This window comes from Calonectris borealis, chromosome 5 (genome assembly GCF_964195595.1).
Source record: "Calonectris borealis chromosome 5, bCalBor7.hap1.2, whole genome shotgun sequence".
NCBI lineage: Eukaryota > Metazoa > Chordata > Aves > Procellariiformes > Procellariidae > Calonectris > Calonectris borealis.
In genome coordinates, this window is record NC_134316.1 from 18,917,955 (window position 1) to 18,940,582 (window position 22,628).

Here is a 22,628-nt window from a genome sequence, read left to right on the forward strand (position 1 = left end):
AGAGAAATGAAAGCAAACTACTTAGCCTTTTCTTAAATCCACTCCTAATCATGGAGAATAACTTGCATGTTCAAAAGAACTGGTTTTTATGTTTTTTGGTTTTTTTTTTATTTCAGTAAACAAGTATGCCAGTATCTCTACTGTGGGTTAGTTATGCTACCTGTAATGTCTAACAAGTTAAATATTAGAACAGAAAACTTACCAAGCCATATAACAGCTGGATAGCAGGTAGACAAACATCCTTGTATTCTTTCATCACAGCTTAAGTTATGTTTTTTGAAATCAAAGACCTTAATAGTTGTTTTGAACATGTTTGACTGTTGAAATTTGAAAGTCAAACTTTGCATTTCCAGTGCTTGATCATCCACAGTGCTTCTCCTATCTGTTTTTGGTTTGATTTTGAAGCAGCCACAGAAATAGCACCTGAAAATCCAGAAATCATTCTTTGTTCATTATCACTAGACTGTTGGGTCAGGTTAGAAGCACAGCACAGCATCAAACAAGAGGAAACGTGTGGCATATCCTAAATATAGGGTTTACCTTATAGTGTGTTGAAATGCCTTGTAGGGTAGTAGCTCACACCAACCTATTTTGGGTTTATCTATGTTGTGCAGTGCCATGTAGAGATCCTGGATTGGGTTGTGACAGCATTATAGCTGCATTAGCATGGTGTGCTATCGGAACTGAGGTACTCATTTTCTCAGCAAGGCTGCAAGGTGAGCCTGGATGAGGTACCTAGATAATTTGCAATATAAGAAGGTTTATGTGGATGTATCTGAAGTATTTTCATGGTTCTGCTTTATGCTGTGTAAACATAAGCAAGGCAACTGGGGTTTCTAGCACTGTGGTTTTGGGATGGAAGGATATTGCATGTGGTGTTACTGATTTCACAAGAAGGAACACTGGCAGCTTTTTGAAAAAATCTATTCGTATCTGATGTGCAGGTATCTTTTTCAAGCAAGTGAAGTCTTATTTACAGCAAGTGCTGTATAATATTGGGGAAAGGATGGGGGAAGATTTATTTCCGTTTTAATAATCTTCTGGTGGCTAGGACTGTAAAGGTTATGGGAAACTAAGTATTGCTGCTTCTTTCAGTCTAAATACACTTTTGTAATGTGTTGGCTGCTGTTTGTAGTTTTGCTAAGGTACAGCAGCATGAAAAATAATGGAATGGTTTTTGATTGCTGCCAGGCAGAATGCCCAATAAATGCTGTAGATAATAGGAACAGTTATTTTGATTTGGTTTCTAGAATTCACCCTTTTCACAACATAGGGGGGAAGGAATCTCACCTCGCTCGTGCTATTACGCAGCTCTCCCTTTGTCATGTTGTTGCTTTAGTTCTGCTGCAAAAATCTCATAACATTCCAAAGATATATGTGTGTGTAGGGCTGAGTGGGAGATCATGTTTATCAAAATATGTAAGCAGTTGAAGCAAGGGTATTGTAGTGTGGTTTAGGGGGACGGGCATGTGACAAGGGGGAAGGAAGTTAGAGAAGAAGTCACAGATAAAATGATGAGAATGGCAGTAGAAAATAGAAAAAGGACAGCCAAAAGGCAATACAAGATACATCGTAACTGAGAGTGAAGTGTTGGAGGGTGGGGTGGTGTTGAACATGATAAAAGTTCAAAAACAAGATTCATATTAGTCTGTTTGAAAATTGAATTAGAAAGTTGATACTAGTATGATTAATTACCATACACAAGTGTATGTTCTCTTAATTGCAGGAGGCATGGTTTACAAGAACTTTATATTATACTTGGATGCCTTTTGATATTGTCAAATAAAGAAATGATATTGTTTTGCCTTTTGTAGGAAGATGAAAAATTTCTGACAGACTTGTTTGCACAACTAACAGATGAAGCCACAGATGAGGAGAAAAGACAGGAATTGGTAAGAAAACTGTAAAATATACATGAAAGGGACAGTTACTACAAAGTGATATGTGCATCTTTTTTTTTTAATTACTAACTAGTATATTATTCCTGTTTTTCAGGTAAATTTTCTGAAAGAGTTCTGTGCATTCTCTCAAACACTGCAACCTCAAAACAGAGATGCATTTTTCAAAACCTTGTCAAATATGGGCATACTGCCAGCACTAGAAGTCATATTGGTATGTCAGCTCAATTTTATTTGTTATAGCAATTTTGTTTATCTCCAGAGAGGTTTTTTTAAAAAGTAAGTATGCCAAACTTCAGTCACATGGTTTTCTGAAGTGTTTGCTTCATTTGTCTTGTCTTAGCTTGAGATTCAGAACATTTTAAATATTTTTGTAAAACTTTAAAAGCAGTTACAATATGACATTGGTAAGTGCCCTGGCATTCTTATATTTTTGTTTTCTCATTCACTTTCCTAATTTTTCATGCTTCTTGGTGTACACTTAAATAAGAAAATAGGGAAGTAGACCAAAGGGCAGGAAAACCATAAAATTTATTTTGCCCAACTGTTGTCAAATGTACAAAGAAGAGGTTAGAGTCAATTCAATTTTAGAATACAGTTTTAGTAATAGGTATGACTTGTAAGTAGGAATTAAAAGCTATGTGCTTTCTGCTTTTCATTCCACTTAAGCCTTTTCTTTTAAGAAAACATAAATGATTTTATTTGACTTTTCCAGGGTATGGATGATGCACAAGTACGAAGTGCAGCCACTGATATATTCTCATATTTGGTTGAATACAACCCATCCATGGTACGAGAGTTTGTCATGCAGGAAGCGCAGCAGAATGATGATGTAAGTAGAGGGTCCCCAGAAATGTTTTTATTGTTTTTTGAAATGACTGTTCTATATCTACAGCTCTACTAATGACATGAGCCGTAGTTCTGAAGAAGTATGGAATATAGTCATGATGGTTACAGGATACTGAACTACCATGTTTTTAGACGTTCTGTTAGTCAGATGAGATGAGTGTTCGCCTGTTTACATAATCTTGTTCCGTTGCGTGTAAAGTAAAACAGGTTACCAAAACCCACCATTTTGGTTAACATTAGCTGTCATAGAAGCAAAACAAAATGGTTTTGAATGATGGCCTCTTTAAAATGTGAAATATAAATTTCGGTCTTCATCTTGGCATGTATGTGTGTTTTTAATTTACTTGTAAGAAACCTGTGTTCAGTTTACTATCACACACATTGAAAGTGGAATTATAGTCCTAAGTGTTTAAGAACCCTTTTTGACAGAGGTTTTTTTCTGTAGCTGATTAATACAGAATGCTAGCACACAACTAGTAGTAAGAAAGGTATTTCAAAGTGGTATTAAGTGGAGAAAAAACATCGTGCTGCCTTTTCCATGGAGGAGATAGTTAATGTTTTTTCTTGCATCTAAAAACATGCTAGAGAACAGGAAGCTGCTCGTGCTGTGACTTCTCTACTGGAAGAAAGGGGCAGCTGGGACAGGGAATACCGCTGGTGGTTCCAGCCACTTGAATCTGATGGCTGTCCTCTTTTATGGGAGACAGTGGTAACCAAGCAACTTCAGTGTAGGGATTCCTAAATGTAAATATTATTTTCTACTTTTATGTGTTATTCTTATTTTCTGCAAATACATGTTGGGGTTATTTTTAGGTGAAAATAATCTCATCTAGTTCAAAAACATTATAAAATTTACTGTTTGTGGAAATAAAACTCCTGGTATGTATTCTAAAAGGGGATACAAGTTAAGACTTCAATACTCTGAAAACGCTTCCAGAAATTAGTTGAGTTTTGAGACTGTTAAGTATCTGCCTCTGTGCTTTTTATCTATTGGCGTTTCAGTTCAGACTAAATTCTAAATTAGATTGTTAATTTCAGAACCATTTTTAGTTGCTTTGAAAGACTCTTCTTCACTGCTTGCCTTCTTACTGTTGAATCGCTGACCAGAATGTGTCACTGGCATGGAAAGTTAATTTGTTTCTGTTAAGGTTGGGTTTTTTTGTTTGGTAGTTGTTTGTATTGTACAAAATTTTGATAGAACACTGTTTTTAACCCAGCGGTAACTCTTTTAGAAGATAATTTCAGATTTGGGGCAAGGGAGAAGCATTAGAATTGATTTTTGCTTCTTTTTTTCCACCCATTAGGATATATTACTCATTAACCTCATTATAGAACACATGATTTGTGACACAGATCCAGAACTTGGAGGGGCAGTGCTACTCATGGGTTTGCTTCGTACTTTAGTTGATCCAGAAAATATGCTTGCCACGGCCAATGTAAGTAAATGCCTCCAAATGAAATTACAGTTGTTTTTTGTAGAGTATTGGCGATATGTTACGTACATAATTTTTTTTTATTATTATTCTTTAGAAAACAGAAAAGACAGAGTTCCTGGGTTTCTTCTACAAACATTGTATGCATGTTCTGACAGCCCCTTTATTGGCCAATACTACAGAGGACAAGCCTAGCAAAGGTAATGCCACTCTGGATATTGGGCTCATCAAGGCTGTTGAATGTCAATGTTTAAAACAGAGTAACTGTCAAAGGACATTTTCTGTCTTAAAGAGAATCTGAGACTATGATACGTAGTTCGAAGTAAAATGTTGATTCATGATTTAGTCATTTGAATAATTTATAAGTATAAAATTCAGCGAAGAGATCTGATTTAAGAAGTGAAAGGCACTTGCTGCAGCTTTTGCTTCAGCAAAAATTAAAGTATTTGTATCATTTTTAGTAACTCATGGGGCTGTTCAGTGACATAGACTTGTAAACATGCGTAAATGTTTTTTAAGATCAGGGATTACTAGACAGGGTGCCCTTGAGAAGGTGTGTATCACAATATGCTGAATTTGAGGGTGTAAATCAGACTAAGAAAGTAGGCATCTGTGATGAAGTCACTGTTCTTGCTGGCCACTAGCAGCAGTACTGTTTGTTTATTAATATTACAACACATCCAAAATGGATGTAAAAGGAGGTACATAAATGATGCATAAATGTTGTGTAAACTTTTGAATTTATTGTTGTCGTGGTTTAACTCCAGCCGGCAACGAAGCCCCACACAGCCGCTCGCTCACTCCGCCCCTGTGGGATGGGGGAGACAATCAGAAGAGTAAAAGTGAGAAGACTTGTGGGTTGAGATAAAGACGGTTTAATAGGTAAAGCAAAGCCATGCACGCAAGCAAAGCCAAATAAGGAATTAATTCACTACTTCCCATCGGCAGGCAGGTGTTCAGCCATCTCCAGGAAAGCAGTTACCATCACGCGTAACGGTTACTTGGGAAGATAAATGCCATCACTCCGAACTTCCCCCCCTTCATTCTTCTTCCCTCAGCTTTATATGCTGAGCATGATGTCATACGGTATGGGATAATCCTTTGGTCAGTTGGGGTCAGCTGTCCCAGCTGTGTCCCCTCCTAGCTTCTTGTGCACCCCCAGCCTCCTCACTTGTGGGGTGGGGTGAGAAGCAGAAAAGGCCTTGACTCTGTGTCAGCACTGCTCAGCAATAATCATAGAATCATAGAATCATACAGGTTGGAAAAGACCTCTAAGATCATCGTGTCCAACCATCAACCCAACACACCATGTCCACTAAATCATGTCCCTAAGGGCCTCATCTGCACGTCTTTTAAATACCTCCAGGGATGGTGACTCCACCACTTCCCTGGGCAGCCTGTTCCAAGGCCTGACCACTCTTTCACTAAAGAAATTTCTCCTAATGCCCAGTCTAAACCTCCCTTGGCGCAACTTGAGGCCATTTCCTCTTGTCCTATTGCTAGTTACTTGGCAGAAGAGACCAACACCCACCTCGCTACAACCTCCTTTCAGGTAGTTGTAGAGTGCGATGAGGTCTCCCCTCAGCCTCCTCTTCTCCAGGCTAAACAACCCCAGTTCCCTCAGCCGCTCCTCATCAGACTTGTGCTCCAGGCCCTTCACCAGCTTCGTTGCCCTTCTCTGGACACGCTCCAGCACCTCCATGTCCTTCTTGTAGTGAGGGGCCCAAAACTGAACACAGGATTCGAGGTGCGGCCTCACCAGTGCCGAGTACAGGGGCACGATCACCTCCCTACTCCTGCTGGCCACACTATTCCTGATACAGGCCAGGATGCCGTTGGCCTTCTTGGCCACTTGAGCACACTACTGGCTCATGTTCAGCCGGCTGTCAACCAGCACCCCCACGTCCTTTTCCTTTGGGCAGCTTTCCAGCCACTCTTCCCCAAGCCTGTAGCGTTGCCTGGGGTTGTTGTGGCCGAAGTGCAGGACCCGGCACTTGGCCTTGTTGAACCTCATACAGTTGGCCTCGGCCCATCGATCCAGCCTGTCCAGGTCCCTCTGCAGAGCCTTCCTACCCTCCAGCAGATCAACACTCCCGCCCAGCTTGGTGTCATCTGCAAACTTACTGAGGGAGCACTCGATCCCCTCATCCAGGTCATTGATAAAGATATCAATGAAAAGATATCAATTGATAAAGATATCAATGAAAACATCCCTGTCTTATCAACCCTGTTTTCAGCACAAATCCGAAACATAGCCCCATACTAGCTACTATAAAGAAAATTAAGTCTATCCCAGCCAAAACCAGCACAATTTTATACATTTCCAAGAGATTAAATTAATGTGTTTTATCTCAGCTGGCTTCCAGTTCTTTAATGGTCTCAACAATCTGGCAATATTTTTTAAAATGTAGCATTACCTTTTAAAAAAGATTAAATCTAACGTATGTTTAATTTATTATTTGTCTACTTAAAAGCAGGATTTGAGTTACTTTTTTGTATATGCTGATATGATTATCTCTTAGAAGTATTAAAAGAGTCCGAGATATTTCTTGCATAGTATGTTTGTTAAAAGGCATAATAGATCATATTTTGATACAAACTTAGTCAAGGTACTGTATATAGGGCAATATTTTATGATATAGACATGTGGACATCATAATGAGATTTGGTTAAATAAGCCTGACCGCTTATGTTAGTGTTAAGTTCCATACTCTCTGAATTTTCAAACACTGATTTAAGACAGATGAAATGTAATTGTTTCTATAGTTTAAGAGGGTTTCCTGCCATATCTGTATAAATAGAAAATATTCAGTCCATAACAGGCTTGTTCAATTTCTATAAGACTAAACATACCCTCCAGCACGTTCTCTAAACTATCTGTGGGAATATACAAGAACTTGGAAATGGGATATTTGAAGTTAGCTTCTGAAGGCAATATGCTAGATGTGTTTAATTATTTTGGTTTTGTTTTTGTTACAGATGATTTTCAGACAGCCCAACTCTTGGCATTAATACTGGAATTGCTAACTTTCTGCGTAGAACATCATACTTATCACATAAAGAACTACATCATTAACAAAGACATCCTGCGAAGGGTACTCGTTCTCATGGCCTCAAAGCATGCTTTCTTGGCATTGTGTAAGTCTGAAAGCTAAGGAATAAACTAGTATTTTGTGAATGTGCAGTGTTACATATCTTCATTCTGCTGAAAGAAAACTGTTCACAGATCATGACAATTTGTGACTGAATGCAGAAATTCTACTATTATACTTTATGTTATATACCAATTTATAGATATGTCAGCTAGTATTAGTAAATAATTTTGCATTTATAGATGTCTCTTTTTTTCTAAAAAGCAGAAGGATTTTTCTTAATCTCAATGTAGAGGTGAATTGAAAAGATGGCATCTCAATATTGAATATCCTAAGAGAGTAGTTGTTGTTTTAAGTTTTGATAATTTTTTTTTTTTAGTAGAAATTATCAGAGGTATTTAATTAGAGATACAGTTATCTGACTGCATTAAACAGCACAGAAGTTCAGTGTGTTGCTCTTCAAACTCTGATAGTTTCTTCACCATGCTCAGCACAGTAATAGCAAAGCAGTGTGACTTAATTCTGGAGGCAAGTAAGAGATTTTTTCCACGATTCTGTTGCGCACACAGAGGAAAACAAAGCCTAATGTTTACTAGGCAGTACCACACAATAAGAAGTACCTTTTAAATTTGTAACTGAATCACCTGAGTTTGGTTCTAGAACCCTTGAATAATCTTTCTTCGTGTACACCTGGTTGCTAACCAAAATGTGCTGCCTTATAGCAAGATGATACTCTACTTTCTGTTTATGCGTGAATATTCACATGCTTGTGTACGCTTTGGAGGTTTGGAAAGAGCTTTAAACTGGATGTAAATTAAGTCTTTGCTTTACTGTGTGTGTGAAGAAAATGTCATTTACCAGTTTTAAAATGACATAGTTTGCATCCTAATCAAGTAGGACTTAATTAACTGTTATCAAATTTACATTTGAATAATAGGAATGATAAGCAAATTTCCCAGTTCTATTGAGAAAATATTTTACCTTTATTGTAAGTAATTTAAAAAATCAAAAATACACCTTTATGTTAGTAGTATATTATTTCTAGTACTATATTATTTCTTCAGTGAACAAAGGTGATTTCACTTGAACGATTATGATGGAGGATTTCTTTATGATAAAATAAGTAAGTAATCTTCAGCAGTATAGTCAAGACTGTTGAGAAGCAGAGAATAGCTGAATGTATTACCTGGTCCTAATAATGTAATGCTGTATAAGAACTGAGATTGCAAATTGCCCTAACTAATGCTGAGTAATTTCTGGATTTTTTTCTTTTAAATTTAAAAATTCTTTTGACAACACTTCTGTTTCAGGTGCCCTTCGTTTCAAGAGAAAGATAATTGGACTAAAGGATGAATTCTATAACCGTTACATAATGAAAAGTTTTTTGTTTGAACCTGTGGTCAAAGCATTTCTAAATAATGGTTCCCGTTATAATCTGATGAACTCTGCCATAATAGAGATGTTTGAATTTATCAGAGTGGTGAGTGTTGTTATATCCTGAAGATAATTACTGTATTGTTTAATCTTGTAGTTCAAGAAGACTTTTCTTTCTGCTTGTACCCTAAATTATGCTATCATAGTGATGTGACCATATGATACTGTATTTAAATGAACTTACTTTCGTATCAGTTACATATTTGTACATATTCTTTCTTATGTTCAAACAGTACCATGACTTGAAAATTAAATTCACTTGGTACTCAGTGTACTCATGGTACCCAGATTTGCAAAGGCAGTCTTAATCAAGTTTCATCGTTAGAGTGGATGGGCCTATTATGACAGGAATGTCATTTGAAACTTCTGCTACAAAACCATCAAATTTAGTCGTGCTCTGTAATGTCAATTCAACAGAATATAGAAACATACAGAAGAGATATCAGTCTTTCTTGATTATATTAATGGAGTGCTACAAAGTTCCTTCCATGGGGAGTCTCTTAAAATATTCACGCCAATTTGGCTGTCTGCACAGTACTGTTTCCTCACTGTTGTCTGCATCCAGATTCTGACAAGATGCTGTACAGACTGTAAATGTGGTAAGTGGGGCCAAGCTAGGGTGCAGACAGTCGTGGAGGAGTAAGTGGGTGAGGAAAAAAGGAGGCTTTGTCACTTCTTGAAATCTTCTGTGCTGATGACCTCCTTCCTCTTTGAGTTGGGACTCAAATTCAAGACTGAGATGACTTGATTATCATGGAAGAGTTGATTTAAAAATGGTTTTGAAGCTATGAAAAAAGTTAATCCATACATGTGGCCCTGACTTTTGTGCTGTGGTCTTTCAGTACTCCATGGGATTGTGTGCTGATTCTACTGTTTATGCTATGAAGAAGTAAATCATCTTTTATTTTCTTATCCTCCTTTTCACGTAGATGCCTGGGTTGCATTTCCAGAATACTTCTTGGTATCTGGAGATAATTTTTGTCAGTTTTATTTCATTCAGGTTTATTATTAAATAGCTCAAATTTAAAAAATGTGCTTTTGTTATTACTGATGTATTACCATTTGTAAGAGGTGACCTTTGAGCATATAACCAAAAAAGAAAATAACAAGTGTATTAAGATTTATGTTGCTTTGCTTGTCCTTAGTAGGTGGTAATTCAGGTGTTTATTCTGCAGTGTATTCCGGGGGCTGTGCAGTGCTAAGAAAGCAAAACAATGCACAGGAGCAATTTTCCTGCTGCAGTGTGCAGACCTGTGCTAGTCTTGGCTGTCTAGGGTAGCTTTGGGCAGCCACAATGCTAAACTAAAATAGCGGAACAGTTAGGAGGTTTTTGTAAAGGACCTTGACCAGCACTATATGGCCACAAAGGAAAAACTTTATGTTAGTTTCTGATGAAAAATATCTTCCTTGTTCTCATTCTAAACAAATGCACTGAATAATTATTTTTACGTAAGTAATTTATTTGCAGCGAGAAAAGAAACAATGTGAATGCTAAGTCTTTATCTCATAAACATATTCTTTAATAGACTGATTACAACAGGTATCAGTTAATCTACCAATATAGAAATATAAGTTACAGTAGGAAAGACTGTAGAATTGGTTTTGGTATAATTTTCTGTCGGGTTTTAGGTTCTATTCCTGTGTTTTGAAGGAGATATTGCTAGAAAATTGCTGCTATTATGCCTGTTTTGCTAATCAAATATTTGAAGCTCTAGATTTTTAACTACATTTGTATGCATAATACTAATTTTTAGATATGCTAATTAATTTGATGCTTCCTATGGAATGTTTAAAAATAATCTCTCATTTCAGTTACTTTTTATGTTGTATTAAATAAATTCATTTGAATGAAAATAAGTCACTTTGTGTTTGTTCATTCCTATAGGAAGATATAAAATCATTAACAGCTCATGTAATTGAAAATTACTGGAAGGCACTGGAAGATGTAGATTATGTGCAGACATTCAAAGGACTGAAACTACGATTTGAGCAACAAAGGGAAAGACAAGATAATCCAAAACTTGACAGGTAAAATGCACTAAATGCTCTTATTAGTATATCAGTGCTTTAATTCTGTTTTGGGAATATTGGTGGGTTGTTGTGTGATAGTGAGAAATGTAAATAATTTAAACTCCTGCTTGTATCTAAGGCATTGTTGAGTTTACTTGATTGGTAGTGTGATTTTCAGATTGCTTCAAACTCTTGATCAGTTTTCAGCTAACATATTAGTTGCTGGACTCTCAGTAATCATGCTAAGTTGTCATATCCTAAACTTATGTACACTACTGTAATGAGGCTGGAAGCCTATCAAGTATCTGAAGTTCATTTGCTTAAATAACAGATTCCCACTGTTCAATTTGAAAGATGTTCAGTTGCGAATTATCATTCTGTGGATTTTTCCTTCAAAAACTCACATCAGATTTCCTTTTATTTTAGTTATTTGTGGGAGTAGATATTTAGATAAGCTCTACCAAAATGATTGAGAAACAGAATAAACAAAAAATTTTCAGAGGATGCTTTTTTATCACTGTTAGATTTTGCTGATGGAGTAAAAAACAATCTGATGTAACACTTGAATCACTCCTCCTGTTTGCCTGAGCAAAAGTTCTGTTCCATAGTACACAGTTACCAAAGCTTAAAAGGTTAGGCTGTATAAAAATAGGAAGTTTAGGACTTTTTACTCCATTTATTTTTGGCAAATGGTATTACTTTTATGTGTAGTTTCATTCAAACAAAATGGACTGTGTGTGTGAATAGATGAGTTACTCTTAAGAATTGTTAGCAAGATCTGTTCTTGTTCTGTTGTCTTGAATTAGTTTGAAAACACATTAAAAAATTAATCTTGATTAGTCATATTAGGACATCTTGAAATTTCAGACTTTTAGGTTCTTTTATTCCCTGCCACAAGATTTCTTAACCAATATTTAAATTTGAGACTTGTACAATTAAGATGAGAGTATAATCGTAGGTTTGTTTTAAAATGTTGAAGCACTTTCAAGAGTATGTGCGGGAGCTGCAGCTTTGAGTACTAGTGTTTTATAGGTGAGATAATATTATTTTGGCTTGTGTCAGCTAAGCTTATCATTTAAACAGCTGTGAAATTCAAGCCTACAATTCTTACATAAATGCATATGTTGGAAAGAACACCCAGCTGCTTCCTTCAGTGATTTCCACCCAGTATAGGAAGTAAAACATTCGTCTTTTCTTGGCTTAAGTTGAGCTAAGTGATTGTGTATTGTTGTGCCGCATGAATTTATCCAACAGAAAATTACAGCTTCAAGAGGTTTATAGCTCAACCAGCCCAGTTTTTATCTTCTTCCTACATCTTATATAGTGGCTGCACAAGCCCTGTCACAGTCCATGTAATAATTTCTTAAGTGAAAACCCAGAAAAAATAAAATGCAAAAATAACAAGAATCTGTTTACACATTTTAGCAAAGAATAGTTCAGTAAGGAAGGAGGCCAAAAATTTTGTTGACATGGGCCACAAAAGTATTCAGAAGAGTACCACTTCAGTAATAGTTTTGCACTATTAGCAGAACTTGAATTTAAATGCAATGTAAAGTGATGCAGTATGTATAGATCCAGATGATAGTGTTGGCAAGCAAATTATTCAGAATTAGATTTATTTTCAAAAATACATTTAGCATTCTTATTTAATACCTTGTAATTTCCTAATTTTTCCCTTCTGGCTTTTTCCTGCAGTCAGTAATGCAAGACCTTTTCTCTAAATAGAATAAGCCTAATTTGTATTATTAACCTTTTGATTCCAGTAACAGAGACTTTATGAAAAACGTTAAATTTCAGACTTACATTGTAGCCAATAAATTTTGAAGAAGTGCTACAGAAAATTTGTCAAGGTTTTCACGCTTTTGTTGGAAATTGACTGTTAGAATCAACATCTAGCAATGAAAAGAGTGTTTTCAACCTCTCTTCCACTTCTCCTCCTATTCTTCACGGTGCATAACACTGTCCCTGTTCTCCAAGGCCATAATACTGCTTCTGCGAGAAAAAAAGAAAAGGAAGGTGGAGCTGAGATAGACCAACACTAATAATAGATCAAATGGGGAGGGAAGGGTAGCATTTTGTATCCAAGGCTCTGAAGAGTGGAAAATACTGATAGTGACCAAAAATTGTAACAGGTGGATGTGGCAGAGTGAGACAGCTGTCTTTTTAAACTGGAGTCATATTGAAGTTAGATTTTGGATTGTTTTTTTTTTTTCTTTAACACATTGGACCCCAAATACTGACGAGTTATAAAGTATTTTCAGAAAAAAGTCGATATAGTTTCTAAATTCTTTGTTTTACAACTTTTTATTTACCAGTGCTAACTGTTAAACCAAGCCTGAATGCAACACTTAGTGACATTTATTAAAATTACTTTTAATAGTGCTGTTTGTAAGCGACAGAATTTTGGACAGATAGAGTAGTCTGAAAGTGCTATTAGCAGAGTTGTACTTTATTTGATTCTTTATAAAGAAAAGTCTTTAATGATACTTGCATTGAAAATACAAAGATTCACATTACAGAATGATTTGCTGGTATTTTTATTGCTCTACAATATTTGTATCTGTAAGCTGTCACTGTAAATGTTGAGTAGAAGTTTTATTATTAATATGAGTTGTTTTTTGAATCAAAAGTTTTAAAACTTACTGTTCTGCAGCATGCGCTCCATTTTGAGAAACCATAGATACAGAAGGGATGCAAGAACCCTGGAGGATGAGGAGGAAATGTGGTTTAACACTGATGAAGACGATATGGAAGATGGAGAGGCAGTGGTGCCCCCTTCTGACAAAACTAAAAATGATGAAGATATTATGGACCCTATCAGTAAATTCATGGAAAGGAAAAAATGTAAGTGATGAGAAGAAGAATGCCATATTGCTTATGCAGAAGCCGTAACTTGTATTCTTTAGTCCTCCTGCAGTGAAGGATTTGCATGTATTTATTCTGAAGTTCTTAGATTTTGAAATTGTGACACCAAGTTGGTGGACCAGCCCTTTAAAAGAAGTTTTGTTGTCTTTAAAAGCGGAATGATACAAAATATTGTTGTTGATTTCTTAAAGCATTTGAATGACAATCTTAGCTGATAGTCAAGTTTTCCTGTGTTTTATTCAGGTTTATAATTCAAAATTTTCAAAGTAAATGTTCAGGTGATATCATTGGTAGAATGCAAGTCTTCATTCCTGGCCAATGACAGCAGCTGGTAGGTGGTATAGTAGTATGAGGGGAAAAAAAGTCTATGATGACTCACTTTACCAAGTTGTACATGAAGTATTAAGCCTTCTCCCACACAGTAAAGTGATTTGTAATTAAATGTTTCGCTCAATAATACTGCTTTACTTTTGCGTTTTTTTTTGTGTTTTTTTTTTCCTCTCCAGTAAAAGAAAGTGAAGAAAAGGAAGTTCTTCTGAAAACTAACCTTTCAGGTCGTCAGAGCCCAAGTTTCAAGCTTTCCTTTTCCAGTGGTACAAAATCTAACCTTACCAGCCAGTCATCTGCAAGTAATCTGCCTGGATCCCCAGGGTCTCCTGGATCCCCAGGATCCCCTGGGTCTCCAGGATCAGTTTCTAAAAGCACATCTCAGATGGCAGCTATTACAACTAAGGTAATTTTTAATGGACATAGGTTGACTTCATTGTTGCAGACTAGGAGTTTGCTTTAGCATCTCTCTAAAGTTTGTGTGAATTCTGACATGTTAAGCAGTAACGGACTGTCTGGTTTGTGTGTACTTTTTGTCTGGTCTTTAGCAATTTTAAGGACATCGAACATGTATATAAAAAGAAGAAATAAAAACTCTTTCAATGCCAAAACTCTTAAAGTATGAAGCATACAACTAGCTGCTGTTGCAGCGATCTTCACTGTGAAATACAGACAACACTTTACTTTTGTTAAATTGCACAGGGATATTTGGCAGGTAGAAATACAGAAATACTTCGGAAACATTGCCAAATTTGGCCAGACTCCACGATGTCCCACCACCCCCATTGAGAATTTCTACTGTTACCATTTTTAATATTGTTCAGAATGATATAACTGGCACATGTGAAAGAAATAAATTGTATTATGGAGGGGTGATTTCTGCAAGCCAAAATGTAAACAATTTTTAATATTCTAGCATCACTTTTTTACCTTTTGAAATAACATATAGTTTTGCATTGGAACAGATTGAAGTAGAAGAAAGCCCGTTTAAAAGAGTCAGTATAACTTGCAGTGAATATCCAAACCCAGCATTTTTAAATACATTTTAGGACGCTGTTGAATTTTATCAAATTTTTAGCTAAAACTCTATTTAAACCAAGTCAGGGAAATAGAGTGACTGGTGTTTTCTCAGCACTGGGGGACAGATAAGGTAGTGTTGGTACAGCGTAGTTCAGATAATGAGAATTTACTATCATAACGAGTGTTTCCATTTCTGAAAGGTCAGGTATGTATCTCAGTTCTGAGGTAGCCTTGGAATAACTCTGATTCATCCTTATTTTTTAATGCCACCATACTGCTTGTTCACCTAACTTCCAGTAAAGGCAAATGGGATTTTAGGTTTTTTCTTTCTTGTAGTAGAACATGGCTTAAAAGTTTGTGTTTGGATTATCTTCTGTTGAAAACACCTGAATGAGAAGAGTTTGGCTGATGGAAGAACTAAGTGACACTTCCTCTACATCCTTCTGTGGAGGAAGGGGAAGCAGATTTATTGCATTTATGAAAAAAATTCAGTAGTTAGTCAACTGCTTTTTAAAAGGGATCGAATTGGCTTGGAATTTAGTTCAGTCTATTGTGTATTTTTGCTGGAGGCTTGTTCTCTCCCAGACAGTATAATTCCTTGAATCTGAAATGGAGTCTTTACATACGGAGCATATTGCTTACAGTATTGGCTCCAAAATTTCAAGTCGTGGTGGCAAAAGAAAAATGTTCAGATTACACTGAATATGCAGCTGCACTGCATGGGTTCAGGTATAAGCTACCTTCTTTCAGTAAAATGTACACTGTTTATAAATGTGCCACAGTCGCAAACTAGAAACAGTGTTGAAATTGGGTTTTTCATTAATTATCTGATCCTGTTATTTTATGTGCAGTATACTCAGTTGGCTGAAATTTTCTGGTTTGGATGTCTGTCATTAGACACCTGAATAAGTAATACGATCTTTGAGTGAAGTAACTGCCATTTTAGTCAAACGCTGGTTAAGCTTCAGAAATTGCAATGTACTGTAGTAAGAGGAAGTTTTAGAAGTTCATGTCACTTCTTCATGGGTCCAGGGCTGCCTAATCTTAAAATTTGTAGTTGTTTGCAATACAAGGGATTTTTTAATGTTACTAAATATGCTTTCATTTTCAGCTGCCAAGTTGTTTAAATTTTGTAACCTGTACACTTCATTCAATTATATTATACAAATAATGCTTTAAGTTACTACACATTTAAACTAGCTTTTGTGAAGACAGACTGTGTTCTAAAAGTATCGTAATTCAAAAATTCAAATTGAAGGATATTCTGTATTTGTTTCTGAAGTGCTTCCAGATTGCTCGTTGCTGCAGTCAGCTTTGCTTGGTAAAAAAAAAAAATTTGCATCTTTACAGATAGAGCTGCAGTGACACTTAGCAAAACGAAGTAGATTTTTGGATTTTCTTAAATTTCAACTGAAAATATTTCTATCCAGTTTCTAACCACATTTTGGATTTATTCATTTAAACTTTTTTCAGACGATGTCACTTTCATTCATACTGAAGAATTTATTTTTGTTCTGCTTCATTTTATTCAAAACTTCATGAATCAGTATGCTTATGGCAATATTCTGTGCATACATCATTTTCCAATACAAACATGAAGTATCAATGTGCAAACTTTTTCTTAATTATAGTAATTGTGTCTGTCTTTGTAGGGAGGCCTCGTTGGGCTTGTCGATTATCCTGATGATGATGAAGAGGATGATGAAGATGAAGATAAAGAGGAAACTTTACCTTTGTCAAAGAAAGCAAAGCTTGAGTCATCATAATGGCAACTGCTGAAGAACATTATCCGTTGGGGGAAGAATATTTTTTCCAAAAACAAAACAAACCACAGCAAAGCAGCAATCTTCTGTGAATTACTGTGTGTGACACAGATCAACCCATACAAACGGATTTCTGCCAATCAAGTGCCAATTCAAAGGAGCAGAAGAAGGGGAAATATTTCGTTTAGGGGAAAGACTTACGCCTTTGAGCTCTCCAGCTTGGACCACATGTTGCCCTTTTCTCAGGGAAGGAAATGGAAAACAAACAAACAAACAAACAAAAAAAAACAAACAAAAACACAAAAAAGCCAACAGGGCAGGAATTTTGTTAGTGGAACTCTGGATTGGCTGGTCAGTTGCTACAATCAGAATATGCTTTCTTGGACCATGTATGAGACTTCTGAAGAAAAGGCAGTTTTTGCCATAATTCTTCACTAGTTAAGAATGCCAGCAGTTTCTTTGTATAAAAGAGACCTGCCTTTGAAATCGTACATTCTGAACATTTTAGTCAAGCTACAACAGGTTTTAAAAACCTCTACGGGGGAGGGCCGAATATAAAGTTTCCTCTTTTTTTTTTAATCTGTTCCCTTTGCCCTTTAAACTGCAGAATTTTTTTGGAGGTGGGGGATTTGTTTGTCCCTTCTTGATTAAAGATTGAGTGGAATTCTAGATGTGGTCACTTTTGTGTCATAATTTTTTTTTGCCCCCCTGAGTGTATGCTTAGTTGTTGAGTATATATTTGGGACCATTAAAATTTTTTGATGTAATATAATCTCACTGTTGTGCTGGTACCTGTTTCACCCTGTGTAATTTTGTTCTGCATCACAGTTCTTAATATGTTCAGGATTTTATGGAAGATGGTATAGTTTTTATTGGAAAAAAAAAATAATCTTACCACAATGTGCATAAAAGCAATACTATTTTGTGACTAAATATTTTATATTAAATTTTACATCAGCAACTGTCGAGAAAAAATTCAGGGAAATAGGATGGAATCAAAAAATTGAAGCCTATAAATATGAAATTAGTATTCCAAAGAGACTTTGAAATTTCATAACTGAGAACAATGATGGTAGACTAACACATCAAAATGCAAGATGGATGATTTAAGAATACCAATATATTGACTCATTTGACTTACAAAAATAAAAAAAAAAATAATTAAAGCTGAAGGAAAACGGCATTAGTGGTATTTTTTTTAAAAACTCTGATTCCCTTTGGAATACCAGTTTTAGTGAATTAAAGATGGTTGTAGAATAAACTCTTTGCAAGGATACCATCTTTTGAAATTTATTCTAATACTCGACTGAAAAACAGCAATTAAACTGTGGGTCTAACTCAATGACTACATTCTTTCCCCTTTTTCCAAAAATCTAAATAATACTAATTATTAATTTGAAACTAAATGTTATATCCTGCTTTCTTACTGCTTTTACAGAAGATGGTTTTGATTGCACAGCAGTGCTTCCTGTGAAGGGGAGTTTATTCAGTTCCTTTGCAAACAAGAGACCCCTTCTTACATATATTTTCAAGAGTTGATTTCCTTTTGGACATTCAAAGCACCAATGTTGCAACAATTGTGATGTTACACATTAATGTATCACATACAAATAGAAAGAAGAGAAATGAAAATCTGTGGCTGGATCATATGTGATCACACCTAAGTGTAGATAAGCACTTTGTTTCTGAAAATTGAGAATTGCGTGGCAGATCCTGTGCCAACTACAAATGTCAAAGCTTTTGTGCTTGGACTTTATTAATACATACTAGTAATTTCAGATTTAAATAAGAGTGTGCATTAGGGAAAAATAATTAGCCATCTCTTTTCCTCAAAAAGTTAATTTGAAATCACTTTCCAAGGTTGAGTTTTTATAATGTGTTTGAAATGTCTGTGACAGGGCAGTTCTCAGCAGTAAATTTTACAGAGAGTGCAAGAGTTGAGCACTTGGTCACTACAAGACTAGACACAATCTCCTGCTGCAGTATGAGAGTCCCCATGCTGTCTCAACAAACTGTCTGAAACCTGATTTTTTGCAACTTTGGTGTTAGAGCAGACATCGTGATAAGGAAATCTGTAATTTTGCAGGTTTTCTTAATTAGCCTGAATTTAAATCCTTCCCAATCTGTCAGACTTTTCTTGAGCGTATAAAGCTCTCAAAATTTATCCATATAGTCGTCTTCATGTCATCCAGACTGTATCTCAGGAAGTCATTCTTCTGACTTGGTTGAAGCAACATTTTTTGTTGGTTTTTTTTTGTTTGTTTTTTTTTGTTTCAGCTATGGAGTGCTTGATCTTTTGATGTTTGATGCTACAGTCTTCTGAACTTTCAGATACTTTCATAATACTTGGATTATGAAAGGAATCTTGGATTTTGGACTTTCAGTACTTGAAGCATTACATTTAACAGAATACTATCCTTAAATTACTGTGTTTGGTCAAAATAATAATGGAAGTAGGAATACTTTTGAACTACTTATATTTTTATGAAACTCTAAAGAACTGGTAAAATATTAAGCTGCACATCTTTTAATGCTGTCTAACTTGTAGTTAGATGGTTAGTTGTCTTCCCAGAGATATCATGCTTGTGGCCTGACAGGACATGTCTACACTTAAATGATATATTCATGGAAGTTGGAAGGAGTCAGGAGGTAGGTGAGTTGGGGACAGGGGTGGGTATGCTCTTGCCCAGTGACTTTCACTTTTGTATTCATGGAAATCTTGAAATATATTTCAGGGAAAAAAAAGAAATAATGGGATTGTGAGAAGTGATGGATATTAAAAAAAAAAAAAAGTGGCTATAGGTTAGGAGATAGAAAAAATGGTGTTACAAAACAGTGTTCCATTCTAGACCTTTCTCTGGGCTGATGGGTTTTTTTATTCTTAGTTTTAATACCATTTGTCTGCATCCCGAGAGAGCTATGTGTATATTGTATTAAACATGGCTTGGCTGTCTTAATTGCATTTTAACTGCATCCTTAAGTATGGTTTACAGGGTAAACTCTTAAGTATTGTACAGGCAAGATACAGTGTGCTTGAATCATCAGTACAGGCCCTTATATTCATTCAGTTGTTGAAAGACTTGATGCTGATTACTCTGATGTACACTTCCCAGCTTTGAGCCTGGGTTCACTGGGGATACCAGACAGAAGTATATAGAGTACCTGGTCCTCCAAGGAAGCACACACTTACACTGATAAAAGTAATTCCAGATAATGTGGAATATTTCCAGATTTTCTTCCATAGTACACAGAGGGCAGCTGTTTTTAGGTAATAGTGCACATCACCGAAAAATGGATCTCCTATGTCATGAGGGCGGAAGGATCTGAAAGTTGGTGTATCTAACAATAAGTTGCCTCTAACATGTACCTGTCTGTAATATACCCACTTAGTAAACAAGATCAGGCTGTTCATCCGTCTCTCATAGCCCACCCAGATGAGAAGTCATGTTCTCATGGAATTAAGTGTCAAGTAGGCCCAATCCTTTTAACCAAGGATGAAACTGTTCAGATCAGTGTGTGTTTTTATGTCTTTGCATCTCTGCAAATTTCAGAAACTGTTTAATTAGATAACTGATAAGAGTCTGTTCTCGTATTGCTGCTGTGGCTCCATTAGGGAATTAGCTACCTTTCAACCCAGCACAAGTTACATCGGTTGCCTTGCTGAATTATGGTTCCTAGCATCTGTAGAGTGGGCACAGAAGTTCAGCCTTACCTTTATCAAGCATTTTACAGCTGCAGAGTCATCCTGGAGCAATGCTGTCTGTGCGAGTAGTGCAGTTCCCCTGCCTTGAGGGTATCGAGACCCATTCCAGGTAAGCTGTGAAAGTAGGAGACCAGATGGGTTACTGCTTGGGCTCACCTGCAGCGTAAGTGTAAAACCGGGCAAGCGTTCAAAGAAGAGAGGTTACCAACAACTGAAGTTTTTCAAGATAAGTTGTCCGTGTGCATGTTCTCCACCTGCTCCTACTGCTTTCTCTTTATGGAGTCCAGAAGAAATGCAGGTATATACAGCTTATAGTTCAGTCCAGAAGGAAGGCAGGACAGATACAACAAAACCTGTGGAAGGATTTGTAATGCCTGCCTTCAACCATAGCCACAATTTAAAGTCTGTTATTTGTGTGAGGGACGCATAACTTGCTATATTTTTGTAGGTGGCTGGCTATCTGGTGAGCTTGTATCTTGATTTAATATTGCTGTAGTTGCAATCACATTAATTGGAGCGTATAAATCTTGCGGGTTTTTTATATAAGTGAAAATTAATAAAACTATTCAAAGCTGAAATGAAACCCTGCAGACTGCTGGAAAAAAGGCAGTCTAAAAAAGGGAGGGGAGAGATGTCGTCTTTTGTATGCCAACTGTACTTATGAACAATGTAAAAATAATATATAAGCCAGTAGATAATATTAAAAAAAAAAAAAGGCAGGTCGAATGCTACTGGCGAACAATTGAAATAGCTACTGATTTACAGTGATTTCAGACCTATGCCTTGCTGTGCACTGTTGCATCTCCCAGAGATGTAAGGTACCTGTCTGTCTCAGAACTCTGAGATGGCTTGGTGTGAACAACTCTTTGTGGTTTAGATTGAGACCTGGAAATTACTCGGTGTGAGGTGGAATTCTGCTCACAAAATGTGCATCTGTAATATAGACTGGAGATGATTCGGGCTGAATAACTTTGATTTTGATACTCCACTTGTAAGCAACTTTAAATTACATGCATAAAGATACCGTATGACTGTATGTGGGCTGCCCAGCTGGAAGGGTTCAGAAGCATTCAGTAGTTGCCTGTATCACTGTTCGCTAGCATGGCTTCTGGAAGTGCGCGCATACCGGAGCCCTTACGTTATGCTCCTGAGTTTTCAGACGAGGCTAGTCTTTTCTCTTGCGTTTTGGATGTATGCTTTAGCAGCTGAAATGTTGGAAATTTGATTTTAAAGTGTACTTACCTCAGTAAGGCTTATTTTAAACCTGCTGACGTTGAGTGGCCTTTTGACAGCCGTGGTGTTCAGATGGAGGTTGATGCTCTTAGGTTGGAGAGTTCAGTACAGTCTTAGGTTGGAGAGTTCAGTACAGTCTTCCATCCTCCTGGTGAGGCCAGAGTCTGTCACTGAAGTGGTGTTGAATGATCAAGGATCCCTGAAGGAAGCTATGATCGGGGATGTGCAATTTGTTAATCTCACCATTCAGCAGGATTTGATCGATGTTGTGACTAAGGATGTGAAGGTAACTGGAAGCAGCTCCTGAGGAACTGGTTCACAGAGGTCTATGCTAACAACAAAAGTGCTAACAACAATGAACATTTGGGAGAAGCTTTAAAAAACCTACATTTCCAATCTGCTGCTACTTTTACACGTCTGCAAATGGTGTTAACTTAGATAATCTTATCCTGAAAAAAAGCTTGTTTCCTCCCCATGGCTCCGCCCACTTCCACAATTCCCCCAAAACAGAAGTGACTTCCTCTGCTGCCAAGATTTGGGATTTTGTAGATTAGCCAGGAGAGCTGGAAGCTGCAATTCTTATTGAAGAAATAACTGCTGATTAAAACCAACAACAGAGCACACCTTTTAGCATGTTTGAGTTTAGCCTCAAAATGGAAATAAATCTTCTACGTCTTCAAGGTCTAGATTACCTGCAGTAAGAAACAAGATGTAAATGTTTGTTTTTCATGGGCGGGAGAACTAAGTACCAAAGCTAATAATAGAGTAATACAAGTGTTTGTCTGTCTTCAGAAGTTTTTGTGTGTGTGTGCTCTTTAAATTTTTTAAATTTTCTTAGTATTTATGTAGCTAGCCATATCTTTATCTGAATGTATAGGCCGTATTTCATTTTTAGAGCATGTGTTCCTTTGGAACCAAGTATGGAGATGCATGTATTTTGTTAGACCAGTTGTGTTATGGGATTTATTTTTTTGATGCAGTTGTCCATCAGGGCCATACAG

At 36.5% G+C, this 22,628-nt stretch overlaps 1 protein-coding gene across 5 annotated transcripts in view; it reads left to right on the forward strand.

Moving 5' to 3' along the window:
• The window catches only part of PPP4R3A (protein phosphatase 4 regulatory subunit 3A), a 47,071-nt gene extending 29,589 nt beyond the window's left edge, over positions 1-17,482 (forward strand). For 4 of the 5 annotated variants that reach the window (XM_075151251.1, XM_075151254.1, XM_075151250.1 and 1 more), the window contains 11 exons: positions 1,815-1,892; positions 1,996-2,112; positions 2,614-2,730; positions 4,052-4,183; positions 4,278-4,380; positions 7,160-7,318; positions 8,583-8,752; positions 10,592-10,734; positions 13,370-13,560; positions 14,088-14,314; positions 16,581-17,482. In XM_075151251.1, the coding sequence (XP_075007352.1) occupies positions 1,815-1,892; positions 1,996-2,112; positions 2,614-2,730; positions 4,052-4,183; positions 4,278-4,380; positions 7,160-7,318; positions 8,583-8,752; positions 10,592-10,734; positions 13,370-13,560; positions 14,088-14,314; positions 16,581-16,694 (1,551 nt within the window). In that variant the 3' untranslated portion in view covers positions 16,695-17,482. The remainder of the gene's footprint in view (positions 1-1,814; positions 1,893-1,995; positions 2,113-2,613; positions 2,731-4,051; positions 4,184-4,277; positions 4,381-7,159; positions 7,319-8,582; positions 8,753-10,591; positions 10,735-13,369; positions 13,561-14,087; positions 14,315-16,580) is intronic. The other variant, XM_075151252.1, reaches the window with a different exon arrangement.
• Positions 17,483-22,628: the final 5,146 nt, after the last annotated feature.